A 27,380-nucleotide genomic window follows, 5' to 3' on the forward strand; every position below is an offset into this window, starting at 1 on the left:
CCACTTGTAGCCAGGTTTGTTGCAGTTTTGAGAGTCCTGCAAAGAACTCCCCCTCCCCCACCACCGCAAAGAAAAAAACAAATCTAACACGCAGAGTATCTTTTACCCCTCAGGACTCTCAGGTGTTTTCATGAGAACAGAGGGATTGTCATGACCTTCGGGTATCACAGAGAGAAACTGAGTCACATTTTGGTACAGTGATTTGCCCTGAGTCACAGCAGGTTTGATCCAGAGCTCAAAGCTCTTTGATCCACTGAAAGTGTGTAAAACGTTTCTGTTTAGGCAGGCGGTCAATCGCCTCACTGCCAGAATGAAACCAAATAATCAAGGCTGACGTGTGGGCTGGGGTGTATATCTCAGATCTTTCTTAAGGGATCATTCCCGTAGGTCACAACCTTCTGCTTGGAATCCAGCCAGTTTACATGTGGGACCTGCTTGTATTTTACGCATGATCCGTTACTTAATTCTGGGTGGAATGCACAAACTCAAATAGTTTGCCTTGGTGACATGCAGAACTCACCCAAATGAAGATATCGAATGTTGTGATGAAGCATTTTTATGGATGCCCCAATGGTTTGCAACCCTTTCCTGGTAAAAGCCAGTGTTTTTTTCTTCCCACAGTTGCGCTACAAGTCGGACCTGATGGGCATGAAGGGGACAGGATGGCTGGCGCTGAGTTCCCCACAGATAGAAAGTGCAAAGAAAGCCGGAGAACTCATCAGTGAGGTATCATTAACCTGACGCTACCACAAACGCAACCTGGCGTTTATCTCCTCCTGACGAGGGAGCTTGCAGAGGGACTGGAGAGCCTGGGAGGGCCCCATGGCACTGGACTCCCGATTTCTTTCAGGGGCGATTTGCAACCAAATCCCAAGATAGAACAAGATTTGGCTCCCAGTGAATTCACTTGCTGGGGAGTTAAAGGCTTGTTCCAATCAGGCAGTGAAAGAGGGGTGATGCATTAGATGATGACCAACAAATGTGTTATGCACAGTTATGATCTAACCGGACCCATTATTTTCATGGAGGTAAGGAGAGGGTTTGCCACCGGTCTCCTGAGTTTACTCAGTTCAATGTCCTAGGGTTACCTGACTTCAGAGGGTGTTAAAAGTTGCCCAGAGATGGTTGCATTAACTGAACTCCCACCATGTTGATGACCCAGAGATTCTTGCCCTGGGAACTCCTTGAGAGCACAGCACTGCCTTCTTTAGTTCCTTAATAACAGAACCTACTTGAATAGGGTCTGGGCAGGGCCGGCTTAAGGCTGAATCCTTCCGTCTCCTGAACTCCTTTTCTTGTGATGAGCTTTGGCATTTTGCAGCCTCTCTTGTCAAGAATGGAAATACCTGTAAAATGGTCCTTATCACAGAGGCAGCTTGAATCTCTTCTGTATGCTGGTGAGGTGGCCACAAAGAAGAGAGATTTCTTTCCCAAGCATGTCATCGATACACCTGGTACTGAGTAGGTAGGGTGAAGCTGCACCCAGAAAAATGCATGGTCTCTGATTGTTTCTTGAGAATCTTGGTCTTTCTCTTACAGACCAAATACCGTAAAAAACCAGACACCATCAAGTTTACCACAGTGGTTGACTCCCCGGACCTAGTTCATGCCAAGAACAGCTACATGCATTGCAATGAGGTGGGTATCTTCTGCACACTCATCCCAGGCTTAATAGTGGGTAGGGCTGCACAGTGGTCAGTGCTTAAGATGTAAGCGCAAACCTTCTGTCCCTTACCTGGGTGATCTTGGGTCAGTTTGCTAATGTCTTCTGGCCATGGTTCCCTTATTTGAAAGAAATATAATGATAGCAACCATTTCATAAGATGGAGTGAATTAAATTAGGATGAAGTAAATAAAATTTCATGAAGCTTTTAGCAAGTATTTAGAACATAGTAAGTCCTCAATAAATGTCCCTAGTTTGACTCATAACCATCACAATAGTAATTAATACAAGTATTATTGATGGATTCTTACCAAACATTAGATCATATATATCTAAATTGTCCATAGATGACAATGGAATTAAACCTTAACATAAGCCAATTAGGAAAAAAAAAAGCAGCTATATAAAGAACTTCTTTCTACTGTATCATTTAGCCCCATTTCTTCTCTCCTGTATTAATTTTGAAGAGAGTAGGAAATTACATATTTTCTTCTCTGAAACCCTCCAGGGATTGGATTTTTGCACACTGACAAAGCTGCCCCGTGCTCACAGAGTCCAAGCGTGGTACTGACCAGTTCATGTTCGCAAAACACAAACTGAATTTGGGAAAGGGTTGGAATGTTAAATATTATATTTCCTCTTTAAAATGATGAGACTCAACCACCTCCTAAAATTATTTCCAGTCCTTATATCACTGCCCTAAAAATAGCCATTAAGAGAAAGCTTGAGTTCTAAAATTGTGTCTTCTTGGGACACAGGGTGGACTAAGAAAACTTTAAATTTCTTAAGAGATATTAAGGCACTTAAGGTTTTTTAGCTGTTATGTCTTTTTATTATTTTTATTAATGTTTAGTAACAAAGGCATTGAGACATCTTGTTACTAGTAAAAAGCTTGAGCAAATGCCTGATTGCAAAGATCCTCTGAAATATCCACCCATCTTTTACTGTTTGTGAAACACAGGTACAGTGACCCAGGATGATGGTTTGTGACCCTTTTCGAGCAAAACTTGATGAATATTTTAAATACTTAAAACCAGCTCCTCACCACCTGACCCTGGCCACTCGGGCACCTCCCTTCCTGGGTGGCGTCTGGAGGGATGCTCTCCAAGGGCAGGATAGCTTCTGCACCCTGGGGTGGGAGGGGCAGGAAAGGGCATCAGTCCCCTCTTCACCTTTGACTGCAGCAAGTGTGGGTTCCCATTTACTGTGAGCCTTCTTTCCTGCAGCGCCTGTACAGGTCAGGGGATGCTGAATCCCGACACAGGTACACCCTGGTGCCCGACCACCCCGATTTCACCAGGGCCCGCCTCAACGCCCTGCATCTGAGCGACGTAAGTGAACCGGCCATTCATGTGGTGTTGCCCATTTCTGTAATATGATCTGTGCCCAGATGGGATTTTTTTTTTTTTTTTAGAAAGAATTCCTAGGAAGGAAGCTGGGAACAGAAAGCACCCTAGACTGAGAGTAGGATAAGTGACATGTATAACTTTGAGCCACTTTTCTTGCTGGGCCTCAGTCTCCCCAGCTGCAAAATGGGGATGGAGCTGGGCTAGCCCACTCCTGTGGTCTTGCCAGCTCTAGCAGCCCAGTGCTGGGCATGACTCCAAAGACCTCAGTCGGGTGCTGGGCTCCAGTCAGAGGAGCGGTGCCCTGGCCCCGCGGGTGTAGACACCTGCTCTGCTTGTTCCCCGGACTCCTCTCCTTAGCCATTCAGAGCCTCGTAAGTCTGGAGACCGAGTGGCGCTTTCTCTGCTTTCTGCAGGTTAGAAAGACGCTGCAATTGTAGTCCATGGGATCCAAACACAATCCGCTCCTTTGTGCCTGAGGCTGTGGCCCCCGACACGTCTGTTCCCTTGGATGTGTGCCCTTTGCATGCATCTCCAAGATGCTGTTTCCTCAGCCCGGGCTTGTTGTTGGCAGGGGTCGGAGGCCCCTGGTCGTAATAGAATAGGCGGCCGCTCTGCCGGCAAAGCTGTGATCCTGGGATAACAGGTACCGAGGCGGCAGAATCAAAAGACGCTGTCAGATCAGAATAACACAGGCTGAGTGTGTCGGCCTGGGGCCGCGCGGGGCCTCCCAGAGTCCGGCCATTCTTCCCGCCCTGGCCCGACCATTGTGTCCTGGGGCTCCGTGCAGATCAACAGCTGCTGCTGCTCACCCCAGAGGCAGCCGCCTCGCAGGGGTCGGCAAGAGGCGCCTTCTAGTTAGCGTGTGTATTAGTTTGTTGCGTTTGTAAAGCCCTGTGGGATCCCACGCGGTGAATGTGCTGGTGCTTTGTAAATATGAGTTATTATGACCATTTGATGCTTTTGAGGGATGCGCAGGCGATAATTTTAGAACAGCAGCTCTGGTGGGCTGACCTCCATCTGGGGAAGCGGGACCTCCCCCTCAGCGGAGCTTGGACAAAACATCCATCTCATTAATGCTTCAAGGATGGGGGAAGGCTAGGCCTCCATGTGAGGAACTCCTGGAGGCCCATTGCCCTGGACACTGGGATAGAAGTACCAGTCCTTCAGGGACCCGACTTAAGGAGGACAGCCACCCCGGGCTGGCGGCAGAGGCATCCTTCCTTCCACAAGGGGTGCCAGTCTGCAGAGTCCCAGAGCTGAAATTAGCCGCCAGGGCACGCGGGTATGGAGGACTCACGAACCTCTTTTGAAAGAGCACTTCTTCGGGGGCGTGGAGGATACGCACAATTGGATCAAGTGCTCTGTGAGGAAGATGTGGAGGGAAAGTGACCTTCCTGGGCAAAGAAAGCCATTGAGATGTGCAAGGCAGCCGAAATAACTAAAAATCAAATGACTCTAATGTGTGAGGATGAGGGCAAAGCTGTGCCCACTGTGATAAAGAAGAGGAACGCCCAGGGTTCCAAATCAAAGAGCCTGCGGAATCTAAAGACTCCCAGTGGCAAGGCAAAAACCTCAACAGAATTAAAAAAAAAAAAAAAAAAAAAAACTCAGGGAGGAAGCGATGACAATCAGGCAAATAGTTTACAGGGAGAGGTGGGGTGGGAAGACGGGGAGCCAGCGCCTCGGGCAGAACCCCAATTTGGGCCTGCCCTTGAGTTGACTCCCATCTGGTGCAGTGGTAAAGAATCCGCCAGCCAATGCAGGAGACATAAGAGACACGGGTGGGTTCAATCCCTGGGTTGGGGCGATCCCCTGGAGGAAGAAATGGCAACCCACTCCAGTATTCTTGCCTGGAGAATCCCATGGACAGAGGAGCCTGGGGGGCTGCAGTCCATTGGATGGCAAAGAGGCGGCCAGGACTGAGCGCCTGCGCCATACTTACACTTGAGTTGACCCCTAGTTACAGAGACTCGGAGGCTGGGGTGCCTTGACACCAAAGCAGGGTGACCTTGGAGTTTGATGCTGTGAAGAGATTGGTGTCGTTTCCTAGCCCAGATCTGGTGGAGAATCTTATTAGGAAGGCGCTGACAGACCCCTTTCCAGGGAACGATCAGGGTTTTGACTCTCCTTCCTAGTCTAATAGTTGTAGGACCATCAAAACAAGGAAACACAATGCTAGAGGGGCTGGTTGTCTGTCATGATCTGAATTCTGCCTCGCCTTCTACACACCTCTCAGTCCTGCCCGCTAAACTCAACGACGACCCAGGAAATCTAATCCTTTGGGCCCTGTTTGTGATCTGCCAATGAGGTGATGACCTTAGTGATGATTAGTCCTGTATTTCTAGGTGCATCAACAGAGTAGGCATTTGGCTTCTGGTTTGTAATGTTGGGACTGGAAGAAGTGATGAAGGTGAAGGAGATGATGAGCCGCAGGACTTAACAAACAGTGAGCTCCACCACGCTTGGCTCAAGCTTTCCGTGGTCCCCTCTAGCTCCAGGCTCGGTTGTGGGGTGGCATGAGGGCACTCTGCCTTTTTCTCTGCCACTCTTCCTCTGCTTAATCCCCCCAATCCCCTGTAGAACAGAGTCTCAGCCTTGACCTCTATTTCCAAGTGACAAAAGTAAGGTTCTTAAGGGCTCCCTGACCTGCCGTGGCTCTGAGATGCGTGAGCGACCGAAACGGTCTGGGGCTGTCACTTTGTCATCTGCTGGCGATGCGCCTCGCCTGCTGTCTCCCTTCTCTGTGACAGAATAAAGGACAGCCTTCCGCTGGGATCTCCAGATGACTCCTTTCATGGAGCCATTCCCTTATCTTGAAAAAAATATATATGAGCTACATGAAGGCGCGGGCGGTTTTGATGCCTCCGTAGGTGATGTGGGTCTACCTGAGGACTAAGAGGATGTGATTACAGACTCCCGGAGGGTGTGCAAGAACAACTTGAAAGGCGGAGAAATAAAAGAGGACGATGTGAAATGCAGGGGTCAGGAACTCGGTCAGGTTCCTGACGATCAATTTAATTCAGGTGAAGGCTCTCCTCTCGGTGCAGACACCAGGAGGGCATGGGGGCTGCAGCACGCTTCACAGGGATGCTGTGACGTGGTGTCAAGGTGGCCCAGGGGCCCCCAGGAAGTGAGTGGAGCCCATGAGCATAAGGGTGCCAGGACCCAAGGAATAGAACTGGTAGCGTGTGGGGAGAAACAGGGTTCTTTAACTTTGCATTTTGGCAGCTGGAAGCTGCAAACTTGAGGTGCTGGAATGAAAGCAAAGACAGGAGGAAGGGGGACAGGGGCGTCTGGTGCCCACAGGATGTAGCAAATCAGCCAGACCCTGAGACCCACAAGAGCAGGGCCTGATGCTCAGGCTGGGCGTTTAGAGCCAAAGCCCGTCATGGCCAGAGCTGGGGAGGTCCTCAAGGTGGCCATGGGGCCATGGGCTCTGCCATCTGGGTGCCAGCAAGACAAAGGGTACCTGTATGGGGATGACTCCCTCTGAGAACTAGCGGACATGGAGGCATGGAGCTGCCCATTCGCCTGTCACTCATTTCTTTGTTTCCCCAACTAGAAAGTCTACAGACACTCCTGGGAGCAGACCCGGGCAGGCGGCTACGACTTCAGGCTGGATGCCATCCCATTCCAGACGGCACGGGCGTCGAGGGAGATCGCCAGTGATGTAAGACCTCACGTTCTCTCCCTGCCTCTGTTGCTGATAGGTGTCACTCTGGTTTCCCCTTTCTGTTGACAGACAGACCACTGGGAACCAAAGCTGAAAAAGTGTTTCAAGTGAAAGGAATAAAAGTTGGCCTTATTTTCTAGCATCTCAGCCAGAAATTTGGAATTAAGGAAGGTTTTATTTCTACTTCCTCTCCTTCAAGAGAGGCATTCTTAAACGTTGATGTATGTGGGCAGAAACTAGAAATCAGTTAGCAGAGGACTGATTTGTTGACCTTCAATACAGGGACCTTGTTTTTCAAAGCTGAAGTGCACTAAGGGATAGAAAGAAATTGGGTTTCCCCGCCTAGATTGACTTGAGTTCAGATCCTGTCTCAGTTGCTTAGGAGTTGGCTCTGTGGTCTTGAGCAAGTTGCTTAAATCCTCTGGACTAAAATTTCTCCTATGAAATAGAGATCTAATACTTATCTCTATTGGTGACAGGATTGATGTAGAGAGAGTGAAAGTTGCTCAGTCGTATCCAACTCTTTGCCACCCCATGAACTATACAGTCCATGGAATTCTCCAGGCCAGAATACTGGAATGGGTAGCCTTTCTCTTTTCCAGGGGATCTTCCCAACCCGGGGATAGAACCGTGGTCTCATGCATTGCAGGCAGATTCTCTACCAGCTGAGCCACCAGGGAAGCCTGGGATTGATGTAGGAATGTAACCAAAATGGTTCACAGTGTCATGTACAGAGAAGGGGGACAAAACACGGCAGCTGTTATTATCGAAGAGGTAGACATCACTAACTAGATGGGAAGACGTTACTAACTAGATACATGGTCATTCATGAACAACTTGTCACTGGTTCGAAGTGAAACAAGTACAGACACCAAGCATTTAGCAACACTTTTATCAATGAGATATTCTGACCTCCAAGCCTGAGATGGGTGGACTCCTCTGGCTGAGTAGAATAGAAGCCAGTTTGGGTTTATCAAATGAACCTGGTACTTTTTACATACGAATCACAGGCTTCCCAGGTGGTGCCAGTGGCAAAGAACCCGAGTGCCAGTGCAGGAGGTATAAGAGATGCGGTTGGATCCCTGGGTGGGGAAGATCCCCTGGAGGAGGGCACGGCCACCCTCTCCAGTATTTTTGCCTGGGGAATCCCATGGACAGAGGAGCCTGGCAGCTACAGTCCATGGGGTCACACAGAATCAGACACGACCGAAGTGATTTCACACACGTGCAGTCACAGGCAGAAGGACCACATACTGGACTTCGATGGATTGGAAATTTTAAAAAGCAAAACAAAGTGAATCAATCCCGGTTTTCACTATACATGGTTTGAGCAGCACTGAGTTGGGTCCCTGAAAGCTGGAAAGAATCAGAGGATGAGAGGCTGCTCATAGAATGGGTCACTCCTTAGCTGCTGGATTAAATTGTTACCACAGCAGTATCGTCAGCTGCCACTGGGTGGACGTGAGCCTGTTCCGGACACGAAGCTCAGCCCCGTCTCGCTGAATCCTCTTAAGATCCTGTGGGGTGGAGGTTCACACACCCATTTTACCAAGTGGGGAAACCAAAGCTCAGAGAGACTCAGTAACTGACCCGAGGCCACACAGCTAAAGGAAACAGAGGGAAACCTGGATCCCAGACCTACTTGAATCCAAAGCAGTGCCCTTGACCCACTGCTGAGCTTCCTGCTGAGAATCCCGAGGGCCGGCCCTGGAGGGAAGGGGGGCACCCGTGACCACCTCTCTGCTCCTCTGCCCTGCAGTTCCTGTACAAAGAGGCCTTCCTACGGGACCGGGGCCTGCAGATTGGGTACCGCAGCATCCACGACGACCCGAGGATGAGGCACTTCCTCAGCGTCGGCAGACTCCAGAGTGACAACGAGTACAAGAAGGACTTTGCCAAGACTCGGTCCCAGTTCCACAGCCGCCCAGACCAGCCCAGCTTCCTCCAGGCCAAGAGGAGCCAGCAGCTGGCCAGCGACGTGCACTACAGGCAGCCCCTGCCCCAGCCCACCTGCGACCCAGAGCAGCTGGGCCTGAAACATGCGCAGAAGGCCCACCGGCTGCAGAGTGATGTGAGCTGCCCTCCCCTCGGGCCTAGGCCCTGCCTCTGGTTCTCTTCACCGGAGGTGTCCATAATCCCACGTCCTGTGTTACCCTCAGGGAGGAGCCAAGCTGAGATAGAACCTAGGATACCTAACATGATAGCCCCAGAAGAAATGACAAGCATCCCAGCGTATCGGGCCCTTCCTGCGGGCCAGGCTCCGTGCCAGATGCTTTCCATGCTGTGCCTCGTGGCTCTCACAACCAGCCGGTTCACAGACGGGGAACCGGAGGCTTAGAGCAGTGAAGTCACTTACTCAGGATCCCATGGCGATCAGTAGCAGGTCTGGAATCTGAGCCCCATATGGCTTAATGTGAGAGCCCAACGTCTTGGCTGCTGTGCCTTAGTTTTTCCGGGGCTTTCCAGGTGGCGCTAGTGGTAAAGAACCTGCTTGCCTGTACAGGAGATGTGAGAGACACGGGTTCGATCGCTGGGTCAGGAAGATTCCCTGGAGAAGGGCGTGGCAACCCACTCTAGTATTCTTGCCTGGGAAACGCTGTGGACAGAGAAGCCTGATGGGCTACAGTCCGGCAAAGAGTCAGACACAACTGAAGCGACTTAGCACGTACACACTCTTTCCAAGGGATCTTTGTAATCAGCAGCCTGGGCCCTTCATCTCTGAGAGGCAACTGAAGCCCCTAAATGGGAGATGACTTCCTTAAGGTTACAGAGCAGGTCTAGAAAGGAGCTCGGCCTTGAACCAGATCTCTGACCCTCCACCCTCACTGCAGCCCCCTTGAGTAGAGGGATGCAGGGGACAGCGCTGTGCTGGCCTGACTCCCAGCGCAGTGCATCCTCAGTGCCGAGGAGCTCCTGCGTAAGACTGCTTGGCTCCCACGTCCTGGTTTCACTCACAACATAGTCCCCAGGGCAGCCTTTTTAAGCCTCTTCACTCTATGCCCTCCTGACCTATTCCTCGTGCCTCCCTCGTTCCCCCAAGGTCAAGTACAAATCAGACTTGAACCTGACCAGAGGTATTGGCTGGACACCTCCTGGCTCCTACAAAGTGGAAATGGCTCGGCGGGCTGCAGAGCTGGCCAACGCGAGGGGCCTGGGTCTCCGAGGGGCTTACGTAAGTAGCGGGCTGGCAGGCAAGGCCACGGGGGGAAAGGCGAACTCAATTGTTTCTTTTCAAACTTTATTTTTGGCCAAAGGTTAGCTGGCTCTAAAGACGCATGCAATGCAGCTCAGGCAAGGTGCCTAATTTCATGGGTCTGAGATGACCAGGCGGATGACACCTGGGTTAAACTTCCTGCGGGGTTTTCTCTGAAGTCACAGCCATTAGTTCTTCGGAGGCGAGTGTGCCGGGGCTACATCAATCCTGGCCACGCAGGCCAGGCTGTGCCAACTGCTTGCTCGTTACATGTGCGGATGGGGTCAGAGCCACGCTGTCTACCACAGTCTGGGTTTTGAACCCTACTTTGTTCAGAAGAAAGGTGCCCCGTCTAAATGAGAGATGGGCTCTGCTTCTTTCTTTCTTGCTGTGAGGTTCCTTTTTCTTGGGGAGGATGGAGAAGGAGGAAAGGAAGGAGAGGGTGAGCTTTTTAGACAGCTTGTCTTGTGGGAGCTTCCGCTTCACTCAGGGAGGTGTGTTTGGTTTCTGCAGGGGGGGCCAGAGGCTGTGGAGCCTGGAGATGATCAGAGGGGGTTTGTAAACCCAGATGCCACCGAGATTCTGCACGTCAAAAGAAGGAAGGCCCCGCTGTTCTGAGTGGGCGGCGTCCACCCTTGGTCCTTGGGAGAGAAGCTGGAGAAGAAATCTGCACGCCAGAGATGTGGCTTCAGTCGGAGCCAGCTGAAAATGGCACCCCTGCCCTAGTCCTCCTTTATTAAAATAACAGCTCCCTGGAAATGGGTGGAGAATGTTGTGTTTGGTTCTCTGTTTAACACCCAGCGGTGGGTGGCTGGCCCTGTTGTGCACCCTGAGTGTCTGAGGAATAAAGACATAAAGGTGACCCCCACCGATGCTGAGCCGTCTGAAAGCTCACACTTGCCAATGTCCCAGGTGAAGGCAGGCTGTGAACACTGATTTTCTAGAAGCTACGATTGTTGGAAGGGAAGCAAACGTCATGCACTTCAGCTTGATTCTCTCATTTCTGGGTTTCCCAGGAGGGAGCCTGAGGAAGCGGGGGCCATGCTGGTCCCGGGTGCCCTGGGCTGGGCAGCAGTGGTCTCTGCTTAGAGCCTGTGTACTCAGAGGCTCCAGGGGGCGTCCATTGCTGCCCACAGGGCCTTGCCTTGTCTGGGTGCTCACAGGGCGGGCTATGAGCCTCACGAGACACCTCAGAAGCTAGCCTCCTTCTCCATGGTGGTTTTGATCCACGTTAGGAATTTGGTCACTTGAGTGTAGACCCCTGGCTTCTTCCCACACTCCAGGCCCCAGCTCACGATCCCGTAGACGTAGGAGGTGCCGTCCTTCTCACAGGTCAGAGGGCCTCCAGAGTCGCCCTGTGGGAAAAGATGCAAGAGACCACTCTGTGGTTCAGCATGCACTCAGAGACACCCCCGCCTTCCATGGGGGGACGCTGGGGGTGAGGGTGGGATTGTCGGCCAGCCCTGGGGAAAGTGGCAACAAGGTTCTTCCTATGCCTCATACGATGCAGTGCTCTGAAGGGAGAGAAGCAGATAACAACCTGTGTCCTAAGTCAGAGAGGGCTTGGCAGAGAAGCCATGGGGCCAGGCCCAGGTCACACCCTGACTCCCTAACCCACCATGACTCAGTGATGCAGGTATTACTAAGGGGCTCTCGACTTCTCATTCCATCCTAGGACCTAGCAGGGGCTGGACAGATGCCCTGTTTGGATAGAGCACCTTCCAGGGCCTGCAGGGCACACACTGGTCAGGAAGGATGAGGTTCAGAGGCAGCATGGCCATGATGCTCAGCAGGGTCTATGGGGTTAGATTTACCGGGCTCCAAACCAGGCTGTCCCTCTGCTGGCCTATGGGGCCTCCATTTCTCACACTATAAACCATAGGTGGCAACAGAACCCACCCGAGGGTTCTTGTGAGGACTAAGGCTTGTAAGGCTTATGGGAGAGTGCGTGGTTCACATTAAATCCCCAGTTAGAGTGGAGAGGAGGAGGATGGTGGGGAGGGCAAGAATGAGAAAGACAGCTCACACACACACACACGCACACACATATCTGCTCCTGCTTACACACCTGGTAGGATATTTAATGAATTATTTCTTTCAATCTTAGCCACAATCTCCCAATTTTATGGATACCCTAGTTCCATTTTATAGGTTAGACACCTGAGGTTGGCTAATTACTTGAGGGCGGCAGATTGCATGTTTGTGTCCTCCCTGCCCTGCTCAAATTCCTGTGTGAAAGCCTAATGTTTTATTAGAAGGAGGGGCTTTGGGGAGGTAATTAGGTTGGGAGGGTGGGGACCATGCACAGGATTAGTGCCCTTGTTGAAACCTTTTGGCTCAGTTGGTGTAGAGTTCACTTGCAATGCAGGAAACTCAGATTTGATCCCTGGGTCAGGAAGATCCCCTGGAGAAGGAAATGGCAACTGACTCCAGTATTCTTGCTTGAGACATCCCATGGACAGAAGAGCCTGGTGGGCTACAGTCCTTGGGGTTGCAAAGAGTCAGACACAACTGAGTGACTCAGCATACAAGCAGAAGGGACCTAGAGAGCTCTCTCTCTTTCTGTTACACGAGGACACATTGAGAAGTTGGCAGTCAGAGAGGGTCCCACTGGAACCGTGCTGGCACCCTGATCTCAGTCTTCCAGCCTCCAGGACTGTGAGAAATGAATGTCTGTTGTTTAGCCACCCAGTCTACGGTCACTTATATAGAAGTCCAAGCTGACTAAGCCATTCAGTGACTGAAAAAGTTCACAAAGTAAAGGACAGAAGCAGGTTTCAAACCTTTGACTGTCTTTTTAAAATCCTGCAATCTGTTTCCTTATCCATCTTGTAGGGACTCAGGGAAAATCACTCCCATCTGCTCACACCCTTCCTTTAAGTAGGTAGATACCTGTGGCTCCTTGGGAAAGGACAGAGGGTCAGAGGAGAGCCACAGACCCTGAGAGTGACCGTGATTTCCCATCCCAAAGCAGGCTCGAAGCTGCAGATCACTGTTGAGTTTCTTTGTAGGGAGGGACTCAGGTTTTGAGTGTGCCCATGCTTGTCCCCCAAAGTCCTGTCTGGGGGTGGGTGTTAGGCAGGATCTAAATGGGCTCTGGCCACAGAGGAGCCACTCAGCCAATTAGTGTATTAGGGCTAAATCACCTTCCCCCTTCACACACACACATTTAAATCCTAATGGTGACTCAATATTATGAATTCTCTGGCCCCTCATCTTTCTCTTTCTAACAACTGGTCTTTGCAAATGTCCCCTGCTTATTGGGATTTGCAGACAAGCTGCCCAGCACTGAGGGCAGAAACACCCTCTTCACATTTTAACAGAGAGGAGCAAGTTCTTGCTCTGCACTTTACACCCAGGAGCTGTGAACCAAGATAATTTCTCTAAGCATCAGTACAATGGTAACAGTGACATCCTTCACCAGACTGGTCAGAATCAAATCCAACAACAGCAAGCAAAGTGACTGCTACAGTATTGATGCTGAGTCCTCCTGGTCTGGTGTGGATTCAGGTTTGCCAGAGGACAGATGTGCCCACCTTGACCGAATGGCAAGTGGGTCTCTTCCCCTCCTCCCTGCCCGGGGCTCTAAGGGCCCTTTGTGCCCCTGTGTAAGGCCCTGCTTTCTCCAAATGCCATGTGAAGTCTCCGACCTGGCAGGAGTCTTGTCCAGGCTTCTGGAGGTTTCCTGCACAAATCATGTTGTCGTCGATCGAGTGGTCATAGAGTCGGTGGGAGTTGCATATCGTGTTGCTGATCAGCTTGACCTTAGCATCCAGGAGCTGGCGGGACCCTTCTCCTGAGGGTCAGAGAAAAGACGTTGCCACTGTAGAGACCAGGGTGGAACCTGCCCCACCAGAAGTCAGCCACCTGCCCCAAGTTCAGGCAGTAGGGGTTTTTCTAGGAGACAGGGAGAGAAGCCTACTTGAGATGATCTTTGCTTTCCATCATTAAGAACAAGATTGGAAGGGAGAGAAATCTGTTTTGAGTATTTGAGAGACACTGAAGATACTACTTCCCAATTTCCATATTACAGGGCACATGCATTGGAAGGGCTGATGCTGAAGCTGAAGTTCCAATGCTTTGGCCACCTGATGGGAACAGCCAACTCATTGGAAAAGACTCTGATGCTGGGAAAGAAGGAAGGCAAAAGGAGAAGAGGGCAGCAGAGGATGAGACGGCTGGATGCATCACCGACTCAACGGACATGAATTTGAACAAACTCTGGGAGATAGTGAAGGACAGGGAAGCCTGGCATGCTGCAGTCCACGTGGTCGCAAAGAGTTGGACACGACTTGGGGCCTGAGCAATAACAACATAATCTTGTCAGTACTATATCTGCCTAGGAAAGGAGGAAAATCTCCATGGATGCAGGATCAATGCTTGGTGAAAGTCAAGGAGCTAGGGGCTAGGGCCAAGGACAGATATGGAGATCAGAGGAGACTGCGAAGGTGATGAGATTTAACTAGAGCTAGAGAGATGGTCAGGAAGATACCCCGGAGTAGGAAATGGCAACCCACTCCAGTGTTCTTGCCTGGGAAGTCCCACAGACAGAGAAGCCTGGCAGGATACCGTCCATGGGGTTGCAAAGAGTCGAACATGACTGACCACACACACAGAAAGCTGGGGCAGTCTCTTTCTTTTGATAAGTCATTTTGAATATAACTCTGATTTCTAGTCCAGGAGGGCAGCTGAATGTGACCCTTTCTTGTGTGGTGGATGCAAGTAACCTGAATGTCAGGAGAATGCATGGCCAGACTCACCTGTTTCTGTGACACCCCAGCCGGAGATATGGCACTCAGTCCCAGAGGGAAAGGGACCATCGGGCAAACAGACAGTTTTCACATATTTGGATTCCAGGGCACAATGACCATCCACTGGCTTTAGCTTGAGCAAGGCTAGGTAGAGAGAGGGGAAATGGGTGACGAAACCCTCTCTGTCAAAGAAGCATCAGCTTCAGCTTGATTGGAAGGTGGTTGTAGGAAAACCCCACTCCCAATACCCCAAATTCTTCTGTTATCATTTCATGCTTTTAACCTTCACCTGGGGAGGAGTCATAACACTTCAGGCTGAGAGTAATACCAAGAAATAATAACCGAGTTTGAAATCATTTCGAATACCGTTTTGGAAAAACAGGCTTTAAGTAGGGGGGAAAGATGTTGAGGACAGAAGAGCCTAGTCGCCTGCTGTCCAAAGGGTCGCACAGAGTTGGACATGAATGAAGCAACTTAGCACGCGTGCACAGTGTTGAGGAGGGAGAGTGAGAAGTGTGTGAATGAAGAAATAAGATACAGAACTAAGGAGCAAGAAGCTTAAGTACATCATTGCCTACCAGGTGCCAGATGTACATGGGACCCACGTACATCATGTCACTTAGCACACGGGCAGTGAACAGCTAGACATCAGTGTCCCTGTTTCACAGAAGAGGGAATTGAGACTTAGAAGGGTGAAACTGGTTAGGGAGTGGGGGAGTAGGGACTCAAGACAGCTCTGCACAGCACACCATTCTTCGTGTAGGATGTTCCTTCCCCTCAGTTTAAAAGTTTGTGCACATTTATCTGCAACATTAACAGAGACTTTTCAGAACTAAAACGCCCTGGAAGAAATGCTCTACTTAACAGGGCCTGTGAAAGACCTGCTTAGAGCACCTTCCAGAACCAAGCCTCAACTTTCTATCAGAAGAGAAATCCACCCAGGACAAGAGAAACGGGAAAGCCAAGATAGAAGAGAAGAGACTTGCCAATATCGTTGTAGGGAATGTCGTCTATTTCAACATAGTGGCTGTACTTGAAAATCTTCTGCACCCCAAAACTCTGCTCATGGAATTCCGTCTTCGTCAGGTCCTGGTCTCCAAGTACCACTTTTAGATATTTGGTTTTTATCCTGTAAGGGGAAAGTGTGATGATCAGGAACTAGTCCTGGAATTTGAGAGGCTGGAGCCACACCCGTGAGTTGTGTGACCTTTGACAGATGACCTGACTTCTCACTTGGTGGCATCCTCAAGACCATGTAATCATGGTCTTGCTCACAGAGCTCTCCTGCTGGTCATTAAGCAGTTTTGAGGCTTGACTGTCATAACACATGTAATGCACGTGGTAAGCATTCTACACACAGGAGCTTTCTTCTGTTGTCTGGTTTTAAGGAGACATGCTTTTGCCCTTGGAGCTAGATCAGACCCCCTAGTCCTGCCAGAGCTGTCAAGATGCTGATCAGATGGGAAGAGGCCAGCATCCGCTGGGGATTCTGGCCTCCTTGGCCTCTACTCCCAGCAGGCACTTACTCAGTGCAGTGGGCTGCAGTCAGCACCCAGCATGGGTGGATCAGCGCCCCCCCGCAGTAATGGCCCTGGGGCATGGAGACGGTCAGTCGTAGTGAGGTCTGCAGGGATGCCTGCCACGGGTGCTTGCCCGCCGTGCTCTTAAAGCCTCCAAAGATCCTCTTGACCTTCTTCTCTGCTATCTCAGTCTTCCCGCAGGACCCAAACTCAGGAAACTTGGTCAAGGGCTCCGCGGGTCTTCCCTCTGGGTTGGCAACGTCTGTGAAACACAAGAGAAATAAATCACACTTCCACCCTCCCTCTAGGTTCTCAGAAGGACCTTATCAGAGGTATGACTCTGCCTTAGAAGCTGAGCTAGTGTCCAGGGCTAAGAGACTGTACTGGTGCATACAGGATGGGCACATGTGCAATTAACATTTGTTGGCAGAATTCCCTGATGGTCCAGTGGTTAAGACTCCATGCTCTCACTGCTAAAGGCCCAGATTCAATCCCTGGTCGAGGATGGAAGATCCCACAAGTTCACTTGGTATAGTGAGAAAAAAATAAAACAAAAAACCTACATGCTTATACATACCCTTAAAAAATTGTTGAGCACATTGATTAATATAAAGCAAGCCTATAGAATTAATGATGAAGATATTGCGCTTTCCTTCTTATTTTGATGTGCATGCAAATACATAACAGTGTGTATGATTTATATATGGAATCTAAAAAATACAACGAATTAGAGACTATAACAAAAAGAAGCAGACTTGAATATAGAGTATAAACTAGTGCTTGGCAGTGGGGAGACAGAGAGAGGAGAGGAAAGACGGGGTAAGGGATTAAAAGGTACAAACTATTAGGTATAAAATAAACTACAGGGGGTTTATTTTGTTGTACAACAGGGAGAATATAGTCCATATTTTATAATAACTATAAATATAGTTCAACATTTAAAAACTGTGAATCCTTCTAGTGTATACCTGTAACTTACATTAACACTGTATAGCAAGAGTATTTCAATAAAACATGTGCAAATGAGTATCAATATAGAAATCCATCTCTGGTAGTCTAATTGCTGTGTCCAACTCTATGGACTGTAGCCCACCAAGTTCCTCTGTCCATGGGATTTTCCAGGTAAGAATACTGGAGTGGGTTGCCATTTCCTCCTCCAGGGGATCTTCCAGACCCAGGGATCAAACACAGGTCTCATGCGTTGCAGGCGGATTCTTCACTGACCTCCAGGTATGTATTTAGCTATGTTAATGTACACATAGGTTTTTGAAGGCTTTTTTGGGGAAGATACCCAGATGACAGAGGTGGGTAGATGAGACATTTGCACAGATAATTGTCAAGCAAATGAAAGAGCAACAAGAGATGTATGGGTGGTGCCCGATCTATTTCATGAGGTTTGTAAGGAGTGAAAGGCAACGTTTCACTTGGTAGATCACTTGGTAGGACTTTCTGGAGGAGTGATTGAAAGTGACAGTGGCTCAGTCATGTCTGACTTTTTGTGACCCCACAGACTAGAGCCAACCAAGATCCTCGGTCCCTGGAATTCTCCAGGCAAGAATTCTAGAGTGGATATCCACTCCCTTCTCCAGGGGATCTTCCTGACCAAGGGACTGAACCCAGATCTCCTGCACTGCAGGTGGATTCTTTACCATTTGAGCCAGGAGGAGTGATTACTGGGGGTGATTCTCAAAGAATGGTTAGATATGGACAACAGCAAACATGGGATAGAGCCAAGGCACCAAAATGAAACTGTTCAGGGAAGCAATCCCACTGATCAGGGCAGGAGGGTGCATAGCTTCAGATGTGGGCAGAGAAGTGGACAAAGGCAGACTTTTAGAAAGACCGTGAAGCTGGAACTCAGTCCGTGTTGCATCCTGAGAGGCTGTGGAGACCCAGCCAATGTTTGATCCCCACTGTGCACTGAAGGCCTGGCCCAGCGCCTGGCATACAGCACGCAAGTGACCGGTATTTGCTGAATGCACTGACTGGGAGCCAGGAGGCCTGAGTCTGCAAAGCTGCCCAGGTCTGCTCGGCCTGAGAGCAGAGGGTCCCGGAGCTGGGTTGCCACAAGGATGGCAAATGGTGAAGCAGGTGTGGAGGGAGGGTAAGGGTGGGAGAGAGAGAGAGTTCCGGGAATGTCTGTGTATCTACCACCTCCTCACTACCAGACCTCCAGATAGCCACGGTCTTACCTGGGGCAGAGCAGGCGGAGACATCACAGTACTCCCACTTCACCTTCGCATTGTTTACTTTAAAGAAACACCAGGGCTTTTTGTCTCCATCTGGGTTTCTGAAGAAAAACAAACAACAAAGTAAGCTGGGGTTGAGGCTTGGTGAACCCACTGGACTTCATTAAAGGACCTTTGGGTAAAAGAACATCAAGTTCTTGCACCCTCTGCCCCCCGCCATGCCCAGAGCTAACTTCCATTCCATTGCTCCAACAGGTTAGCAAAGCTTGGCATATAAGCGTGGTTATAGCTCTGGGACCAAGCCTTAACTTCTGGAGGGAAATCTCAATAACCAGAGAGTAGTTCACAAACTTTATGCCAGATCCACAAGACACAAATTGTTTTGCAGGAAAATAAATAAGATCCCTATTGAAGATCCTTCTTTGTTAGGAACATGAAGTAACTACAGAAACAGGGTGAGAGAAGGGCTCCTTTGCCCAAAGTTCCAAATTTTGAGCTTGAGAATTCTCTGAGAGAGGCTACCCTGCAGACAATCCCATGGAAGGAACAGCTCAAGGTCAACGAAAGTGGAAGGGAGCTTGTGTGTTGTGCAAGGGAAACCCCTCTGCTTAATGGAACCAGTTGAAAGCCATACACAAAATCCCTGTTTCTATATGGAGACCATATAGAATGTCCTTGGCCTTGGTCAGACAATGAGCAAAGAGAGGAAAGTGACAGAATGGTATGGAGGCAGCCGATGGGGAAGAAGGTAACTAGTCATCACCAGGGATGGAAATAACATTATTCTTATCTGGGAAAGCCTGCACATCCTTGTGGCAGAGACTGTAAGGCTCACCAAATTTTCTCCTTTGATGTTCCATTTCTCCCTTGAAGTTTATGTGGGACCATGTGACTATTTCTGGTCAATGAAGTACATGTGCTGAAATAACGTGTCACTTCTAGGCTGAGGTAGTAAGAATCTCATCCTCCATTTTCCAGGCTCTCCTTGCCCTCCCTGGATATTTGAGTAACTTTGTTGGAGTTACCCAACCGACATGACACGTGCAGTATGCATGGGAAATAAACACTGATGTTTTCAAGCCACTGGGGTTTGGGGTTGTTTGTTACCAGAAGCGTAACCTAACCTATACTGAGTTGGAAAATCTTCCTATTGATAGTAAGCTGATGAGTTTCAGTGTTCCATTTCAAAATCTCTAAGCTGACTCAGGAAAACTAGGAGCAAGGGGAGTGAGTGAGTGAGTGAGTGAGTGAAGTCGCTCAGTCGTGTCCGACTCTTAGTGACCCCATGGACTATAGCCTGCCAGGCTCCTCCGTCCATGGGATTTTCCAGGCAAGAATACTGGAGTGGGTTGCCATTTCCTTCTGCAGGAGATCTTCCCAATGCAGGGATTGAACCCGGGTCTCCCGCACTGTAGGCAGACACTTTACCATCTGAGCCACCAGGGAAGGAGCAAGGGGAAGGGACAAACAAATCCTCACCCTGACAAGTAGCCAAGGCTGAGCTGAGAGGAAGGTGAGCTTTACCTGCAGAAATTGTGCTCCCCGATCCCATGGGCCTCAGCGTCCTCCATAAACACGTTGTACTTCTCCTGCAAGAGGAGGTGGGAGTTCCAGTAAAGGCACGAGTGCTGGTTGACTGTCCTACTCACTTTCCCTCGGTAAGAGTAGCCGTCATCAACGTAGCAGTCATCAGGACCTCGGAGAGAGCAGGCAAGAACGTGAGCACTGAGACGAACTGGCGTGCCGCGCCCAGAAAGGACTTGTCAGGCATGAGAGGACTGGCCTAAATACTGATCACCCTGAGATTTCACCACAGGTCCCAGAAAGAAGGTGGCTTGAGAATGTTCCACCTTCAACCCAGCTTAAAAACACAGAATCTCATGGGGGTGGGGGTTGGCAACCGAATTCTTTAATTTTGCTCAAACAAGAACTGGTACACTGAGCTGCATTGAGGACCAAGGATGCCCGGATGTATTTGACTTGCCTACATATATCCCTGTTTATTGCATCCTTTACACGGAGCAGGACACACCCTATGCCCTTTGGTTGGAAGGCGGAGGCAATAGCAGTGCTTGGGAATCTTGACTTGAATCCTGTTCTGCCAAGTCCCCAACAGATAAAGGATTCCAGAGGCCTCCTGTGTGGCTCTGAGATTCTGGAGAAGTGGTGGTAGAGACCCATACCTATTTCACAGAGCTTCCCCTTGAACTGGTCAGGACAGGCGCAGGTGAACTTGGACCTCCGCCTCTGCCGGGAGCAGGTGCCACCGTTTTGGCAGGGATTTGGCCTGCACACAGGAACCACTGTAAACACAGGGAGTGGGTCCAGGAAGGCCCTTTAGGAGGAGTTGCAGCTACATCTGAGCTGATGAGGAGATGTTGGAGGCATTTTTCTTGTGTCCAGCCTTTCACAGAAGATGGGTCACCAAAGGGGAAAGAGAGACCCACTGACTTGCTAGTAAACATACACACACACCTTAAGAATGTAAACAGACATGGGTGAAACAGTATGATGGAGGCGAGCAAAAATGAGTATATAAGTAGATGGGTTCAGTAAGGAACAGCAAGATGCATGGACTGAGCAGGAATTTGGGGCCAGTCTGAGCTAGATTGAAACTTAGCTCTGCCCCTTGATAGCTGTGTAACCATGAGCAAGTGAGCTAACCTCTCTGAACTTCAATTTCTTCATCTGTAAAACTCTTTCTTGTAGTGTTTTTGGGAGAAGGTGAGAGAGAATGTAAACCTCCTGGGACAATGCCCGACTCACAGCAGTGAAAAAATATACATGACCCATTCTAGGAATAGACTGGGGCTTACTTCCTAGAAGTGAGTTTCAAGATGATTTTTTTTTTTAATGGGAAAGCACACAGACTGGTCAATTCCCACTGGGCTCTCCAGGGATAATGAATATTAAAAAATCTGAGTTAAAAGGGCCATCTTGAATGCCACCAAAACTTTGGGTTGGTATCTGGACTTCACACAGTAGGATACTGACATTCCAGGCATAAGTCAGGGGAGAGAGAGCTTAGCATACAAGAGGCTTCCAGTGCTTACCTCTGGAGCAGTCTGAACCCCTGTAAGGGTGTTTGCAGGCACAGCGGTGGTAAGGAGGACTCTGAATAATGAGACAGTCTCCCCGGCCACATGGGTTGTTTTTGCACTTGTTTTGCACTGTGGGAGATCAATAGAGAAGTTTTGCCAAAGTACAGGACATTATTTGGGGCACATTTTACATTGAGAGGTACCTGCACAGTACAATATTTAGGAGGTGGTCCTGGGGGTGGTAGTGATGGTGACTGGTAGAGCATGTGCCCTTGTCCATGGTTCTGAAACACTATGCTACCCCCCCCCATCCCCCATCCCTCACAGCCCCCCACCCCCAGAAAATTTCCCTTATCCTTGGGTCATGGATGATTGCTTCCCAGTTCCTTATGAGTTCCTAGTGCTCATAGCCTTTATTATTCTATCTTTATAAGCACTTTGATAATGTTAAAACTTCAAAAATTCCAAGTGCATCTGCAATTTGAGTTTCTCCACTTTATAGCTGATTTTATGTTCCATTTACAATTTGGTCACTCTTCCAAGAAGTGGAGGGATAAACTCAGATGCTGTGCTTGTGCCTGATATCCCAAACCATCCTGAAGCATTTATCTAGACTTTGTAGGGTTGAAAATTATAGGACGGACTTCCCTGGTGGCCTAGGGGCTAAGATTCCATGCTTCCAGTACAGGGGGCCTGGGTTCAATTCCTGGGTGGGGAACTAGATCCGACATGCTACAACTAAGAGTTTGAATGCCACAACGAAAGATCTCACATGCCCCAACTAAGACCCAGCACAACCAAATAAATAAATGAATTTTTTTAAATGGTAGGAATAATTGAAAAGGGCACAGAGAAAAGAAGTCAACCTCAAAACCCTCACTGTCTCCCCCTCCGCCCCCCTCAGTTATATGGTCACTAGATAGGACAGAATCCAGGTTCTCTCTAAGGGTATAACTGGCCCATAAGAATTCCATTCCCAATACTTTATCACCTCATGCTATGCCCACAAGAGGTCACTAAAGGCAGACACAGCTTTTATGAGAGTCTTCATGAGTGAGGATGGCAGGAAGAGAGAGCCTCCAGCTGGAATCGGGCCCCGGATCTCTAATTCCTGCTCTTCTCCCAACTAGATGTGTGGCCGTGTTCCCTGTGCACTCTGGTCCCCCTTTCTCTAACAGGATTGGGCCTTGTGCGCCCTGAGCACCTTCCTGCTTCCCTATTTGAGAACACTTTGCTGTTGAAGTTGGTCTGAACACTCTAAACAACAGTACTAATAAGCCCTGGTCAGGATCCAGTTCTTATCTCCTCAGTGTTCTCATCTGTGGCATGGACGTGTTAGTCCAATCTAACACGTGGCGATGAGGACTCAGGGAGATGTTGCCTTGACCAGGCTGAGGAATCCTTTATGCATAATGTAATATGTGTGGTTTTCAGCCATTCCATGGGATTTCTGAGAGCCTTCATTACCTGCTTAGAATTGCAGGAAAAAGTGCCTGATATTCACCTTGGAGGAAAGAGTGGATCTGGCGAAGGTACACTCACCATTCTGACATCTGTTTCCAGAGAAAGGGTCCCGACAGCGGCACGTGAAGGTGGCCCCCCTGATGAGGCAGTCCCCACCATGTGTACAGGGGTTGGACAGGCATGGGTCTAAAGCACACGGGCAGAGGTCAAGGTTTGCAATGAAAAGCAGGCAAGACGCCCCCCTTTGCTCATGGGATTTCTGCCTCCTGCCCCCAAACAAGAGAGGAACTACAGAGCCAGTGATCAGGGAAAGGGGGAAACACGCTTTGCCCTTAAGGAGCCAGGAACACTGCCATCACAAGGGCAGAGGGAGGGTTTCGGGTTAGGAAGAGGAGAGGCGAGAAGGAACCATGCCTGGCTCCCTCGGCCTGGCTTTGGATGGGCCTTTCTCCTGGAGTAACTCCCCTTTCCCGTCATCACTGTCTCTCTCCTCCCAGTCTCGCTGGGAGTGCCACGGGGTCTGTCTCTGATGCTGAAGGCATTTCACAAGCCTGAAGACCTCCCCTACTCCCAGTGCCCAGGGGTGGAGGTCAGGAGTGGGGAACGAAAACCCACCCCTAATGAAACACCAGCCTTCTGAACATCAGGAAAGAAGACCAAAGGCAAGAGGGGGACAGAAGAATTGACGGCGAGGAGGAAATGACCCAGTGGCCTTCATCTTTCTTCAACTACTTGTTCAGTTAGATTTTGTCATATTTCATCTGTGCCTTTGGCTTTTCATGGTTGTCTGAATGGATCTTCCCTTGGGGAATTCTTTATCCTTCTGTTCACACACATTGTTCTTTGGTTCAGGAACTAGGATCCCTGGGCCTGGCTCTTGTTTTGATGGTCCCTTCTGATGTTCCCCTGATGCCCCGGATCTTGGCCCTGCCTTCCAGGCCACTTCGCAGTTACACAGCTTTTATTCCAGCTGCTAAGTGCTTTCCATTCCTTCTCCTGGTTTAGTCACGTGCCTGTGTTCAGGCCCAGCTTCTCATTTTCCTTTCTCTCCCTTTGCGTGGGTTGAGAAGCCACAGAAACAAAAACAAAGGTGGCCGAAGCACATGTGTGAATACACACATGCACACACACACAACCCAACAACTGTGCAAAGCTTCCAAAGAGTGAAAAGAGAAAGGAAAACAGCGCAGCTGAAAGGGCAGCCCCAGTGCCAGCTGCGCATTAGCTACAGTCTGATGCCTGATGCTAAATGAAATTCTTCTGCATAATTAGGACCCGCATGTCATGAAAGCTCTGGGAATGACTTTGAACATGACTGTAACCCATAGGGTTGGGAGACCTGAATGACGATGCACTAACTTGCTGTGTAATCTTGGCCAAGTCAGCTCCTCTCGTGGCCTCACTTGCTTCCCCTGTCATTTGAGGGTGGAAGAGATGGTCTCCAACAACCTCCCCAGTTTTCACAGTGTATGATTCTAACTGAAAAAAAAAAGAAAGCCACTCTAAATAACTTTTTTCAAAACCTATTTTATGATGCCATTCAGAGAGGAGGGGGCGAGCCCTTGCATGTGGTCATATGTAAACTCTCTGCTAGATGGGCTGCTCTCCTTTCGGGAGGGCCCCCAAACAGCTTTGGTACCCACCATCCTCTTCGTAGTACCAGTCAGGGTTGTCAGAATAGGCAGGGGTACTGCTGGCATTCTCTTCCTGGTTATAATACTCTTGGCTGTACTCATACTGGTCAGGAGTCCAATCTACAGACGTGGGAACAGGACAGAAGAAACCCTAATTGTTAGACTTAAAGAAGACACCATTTTATTTCACTGAAAACTCCATTTTTCCAAAGATTTCTAGATCCTAAAAGAGGCTTCCTGTGTCTTTTCAGCTCCTGACACTGATAGGGTGTATAGAAGGGGTCAAGCATTGTGAATTCTCATTTGAGGGGGTGGTTATGACCCAGTGATCCAGTACTGGCATTTGGCAAGGTCAAGAGCACGTGACTGGAAATGGGCAGAAGATGTCAAGTTCTGGTTCTTCGTTAACCATGACCTGGAACACAAGCCAACTGTGTTCTTGGTGCCTCAGTTTCCTCATCTGTAACAGGAAGATGACTGTGGTCCAGGAATCCTCCAAGTTGCTATATAAGATCTGCCCAGGGTCAGATCCAGGGGCACTGGGGTGCCTTGTTGGGTGGTTCTATAAACGAAATTCCTCAGTGGGACTTTACCAGTCGCTTCAGCTCAATCAAGTCAAAGAAATTTGCCACCTCCCTTTCGGTCACAGCATCAAACTGCTCCCAAGTTATTTCTATAGTCATCATAACCGTTAATATTTACTGAGTCTTTACTATGTACAAGGCTCTGCACTAAGCATTTTACATGAATCATCCCGTTTCATCCTCCTGAAAATCTAGGAAGTGTATTATTATCTCTGCTTTAAACTTAGAAATCTGAGTCTAAAAGAGGTCAGTAACTTGTCCAAGGTCACACGCTACTAGATGGTAGCTTATGAACGAAGGCAGCTTATCTCTGCATTACCTCTAAAGTGCACACTCTCAACGTCTTCAACAGGCCTCTCACACTGCCTCAGAATTCACACTTACCCTTGTCAAAGGAGTCCAGTCATTCCCACTGCACATCCAGCCTGTTAATTAGGAATCACGCAAGAACAACCTTGAGAAGGTTCACAGATCTTGCCCACTGAGAGAAAGTACAGTGTATGGGCTTGGCCGTGGTGGTAAATCTCACACTAGACCAGTCCATTGGGGAAAGCAGGTGTGTGTAAGGCTGGGCCCAAGCTCTTTGTTGTCTGGGGCTTTGGAAGATGTTGGTAGCTCTGCTGCTGACAGAGAGAAGTTTGGGATTTAAGAGAAGTAGGGTTGACTTTGCTCTCGCCAGCTGGCAGGAGTGTGGCAAGTCGGCAAGCTGAAGCTGCAAGAAAGCCCTCCGGAGATGCATATGATAATGACGTAGGGGCAAATGCAGATAGCCGGCTTGAAAAGGCACTCCCACAGAGCCAGCTGATGGCTCGGAGGATGCCACTTTACCCAAGCCTGATTATCAATCACATTATCTTACTGGTCTCTCAGTCATTCCCTGATAGTCTTTATCTCTCTGGCCTTTGAAAAATCGACTTTTGCACAATGGCTGTTTTATATTTCCCATTAAAATGGGACTATCTTTTTATTTCCTTTTTGAATACACCAACTCTGGTTCCTTGCCAAAGTTTCACCTCATTTATCACAGTGTCAAGTCCAGACTCCCTTTGCTTCCTCATTATTTCGCTCGAGCCGCTTTTCCCCACTATGAAAATGCTCCCAGAGGAGGCCACCTTCCCAGGCATGAGGATCTAGGTTGAAGATAAGGCCATTGTCTTCCTGGAGCAAATCAAGTTTCTTTCCAGCTAGCTTGATAAAGTAGAGAAAGAGAGGGAGAGAGTGAAGGGAAAAAAATGTTTTTCTGAATTTGACATGAAAGATTTCAAACTGACATTTTGCAGAGACAATGGGTTTGGTAATGAGACGATGGCCCCATTTCTTTCTTTCTTTTTTCTTCGGAGAATTGATTTTTGTTTTTCCAGCAGGTGTTTATAGATAAGCGCCTTCGAATTGCTCCTGTAATTTCTCCCATCACTCCCACAAGTTGAGGGGCAGACTGGCTGATCTTGGTTAGACCATTGCGGATATTTGGAAATGAGGGGAGGTTTTTATAGATAGATGGAATGGTGTGATTTTTCCAGATGACGAGGGATGGATGAAATGTCTGTTGGAGGGTTTTGACTTGAATCCAGCTCTATTTACAAGGCCTGCTCACCCCTCAGTGAAGCTAAGGGGGGAATGAAACACGTAGATGTTGAATTATAGTCTTGCTAAGCAAGGCAGTGTGTGTGTGTGTTTGTGTGTGTGCTCACTCGTATCCGATTCTTTGCGACCCCAGGGACTGCAGCAGCCAGGCTCCTCTGTCCATGGGATTTCCCAAGCAAGAATACTGGAGTGGGTTGCCATTTCCTTTTCCAGGGCGTCTTTATGACCCAGGGATCAAGACCACGTCTCCAGTATTGCAGGAAGATTCTTTACTGCTGAGCCACCAGGGAAGTTAAGCTAGGGGCAGGGGGCATACAAAGTAGGTTTTTTACTACACTGGGGTCAGCATCCCTGACCCTCAGATTGTTCAAGGGCCGACTATATCATGTAGTAATAACAAACAGACCCACATAGCTTGATTAATATTCAATTGCTGGTAGGATACAACTTCTAGATACTAAAACTCCTCAATGGCTCAGCTGATTGCAGAATTTTAGGTTGCATGGCTCAGTCTCAGAGGGCATAGCTCTTGTATTTCGTATTTAACGTGGTCTATCTGATTTGTTTCCTCCAACTACATAGTTGGCTTCTTAAGAGTAAGAGCCATGTCCGTTTCTCTTTTTCACAACACAGTGCCCAACACAGAGCCCTATTAGCCCCTGACATGTGTATTTGATAGATTAAGCTTTCCCTTGGTGGCCAAGCCTCCCTTCCTTCTGATCAACCAACACACAG

At 49.1% G+C, this 27,380-nt stretch overlaps 2 protein-coding genes across 6 annotated transcripts in view; one reads left to right on the forward strand and one right to left on the reverse strand.

Moving 5' to 3' along the window:
- The window catches only part of NRAP (nebulin related anchoring protein), a 75,714-nt gene extending 65,069 nt beyond the window's left edge, over nucleotides 1-10,645 (forward strand). For all 4 annotated transcript variants that reach the window (XM_005698494.3, XM_005698495.3, XM_018041477.1 and 1 more), the window contains 7 exons: nucleotides 622-726; nucleotides 1,540-1,638; nucleotides 2,890-2,994; nucleotides 6,575-6,682; nucleotides 8,445-8,756; nucleotides 9,726-9,857; nucleotides 10,392-10,645. In XM_005698494.3, coding sequence (XP_005698551.2) covers nucleotides 622-726; nucleotides 1,540-1,638; nucleotides 2,890-2,994; nucleotides 6,575-6,682; nucleotides 8,445-8,756; nucleotides 9,726-9,857; nucleotides 10,392-10,496 — 966 coding nt within the window. In that variant the 3' untranslated portion in view covers nucleotides 10,497-10,645. The remainder of the gene's footprint in view (nucleotides 1-621; nucleotides 727-1,539; nucleotides 1,639-2,889; nucleotides 2,995-6,574; nucleotides 6,683-8,444; nucleotides 8,757-9,725; nucleotides 9,858-10,391) is intronic.
- HABP2 (hyaluronan binding protein 2) overlaps nucleotides 9,907-27,380 on the reverse strand; it is a 35,326-nt gene continuing 17,852 nt past the window's right edge. Inside the window, exons 3-13 of one of the 2 annotated variants that reach the window (XM_005698496.3) lie at nucleotides 24,487-24,597; nucleotides 22,922-23,029; nucleotides 21,392-21,508; nucleotides 20,522-20,641; nucleotides 19,863-20,034; nucleotides 18,342-18,439; nucleotides 16,156-16,411; nucleotides 15,616-15,758; nucleotides 14,639-14,773; nucleotides 13,529-13,674; nucleotides 9,907-11,233 (exon numbers count right to left, since the gene is read on the reverse strand). In XM_005698496.3, coding sequence (XP_005698553.2) covers nucleotides 11,069-11,233; nucleotides 13,529-13,674; nucleotides 14,639-14,773; nucleotides 15,616-15,758; nucleotides 16,156-16,411; nucleotides 18,342-18,439; nucleotides 19,863-20,034; nucleotides 20,522-20,641; nucleotides 21,392-21,508; nucleotides 22,922-23,029; nucleotides 24,487-24,597 — 1,571 coding nt within the window. In that variant the 3' untranslated portion in view covers nucleotides 9,907-11,068. The remainder of the gene's footprint in view (nucleotides 11,234-13,528; nucleotides 13,675-14,638; nucleotides 14,774-15,615; nucleotides 15,759-16,155; nucleotides 16,412-18,341; nucleotides 18,440-19,862; nucleotides 20,035-20,521; nucleotides 20,642-21,391; nucleotides 21,509-22,921; nucleotides 23,030-24,486; nucleotides 24,598-27,380) is intronic. The other variant, XM_018041478.1, reaches the window with a different exon arrangement.

Source organism: Capra hircus, chromosome 26 (genome assembly GCF_001704415.2).
Source record: "Capra hircus breed San Clemente chromosome 26, ASM170441v1, whole genome shotgun sequence".
NCBI classification, from domain to species: Eukaryota; Metazoa; Chordata; class Mammalia; order Artiodactyla; family Bovidae; genus Capra; species Capra hircus.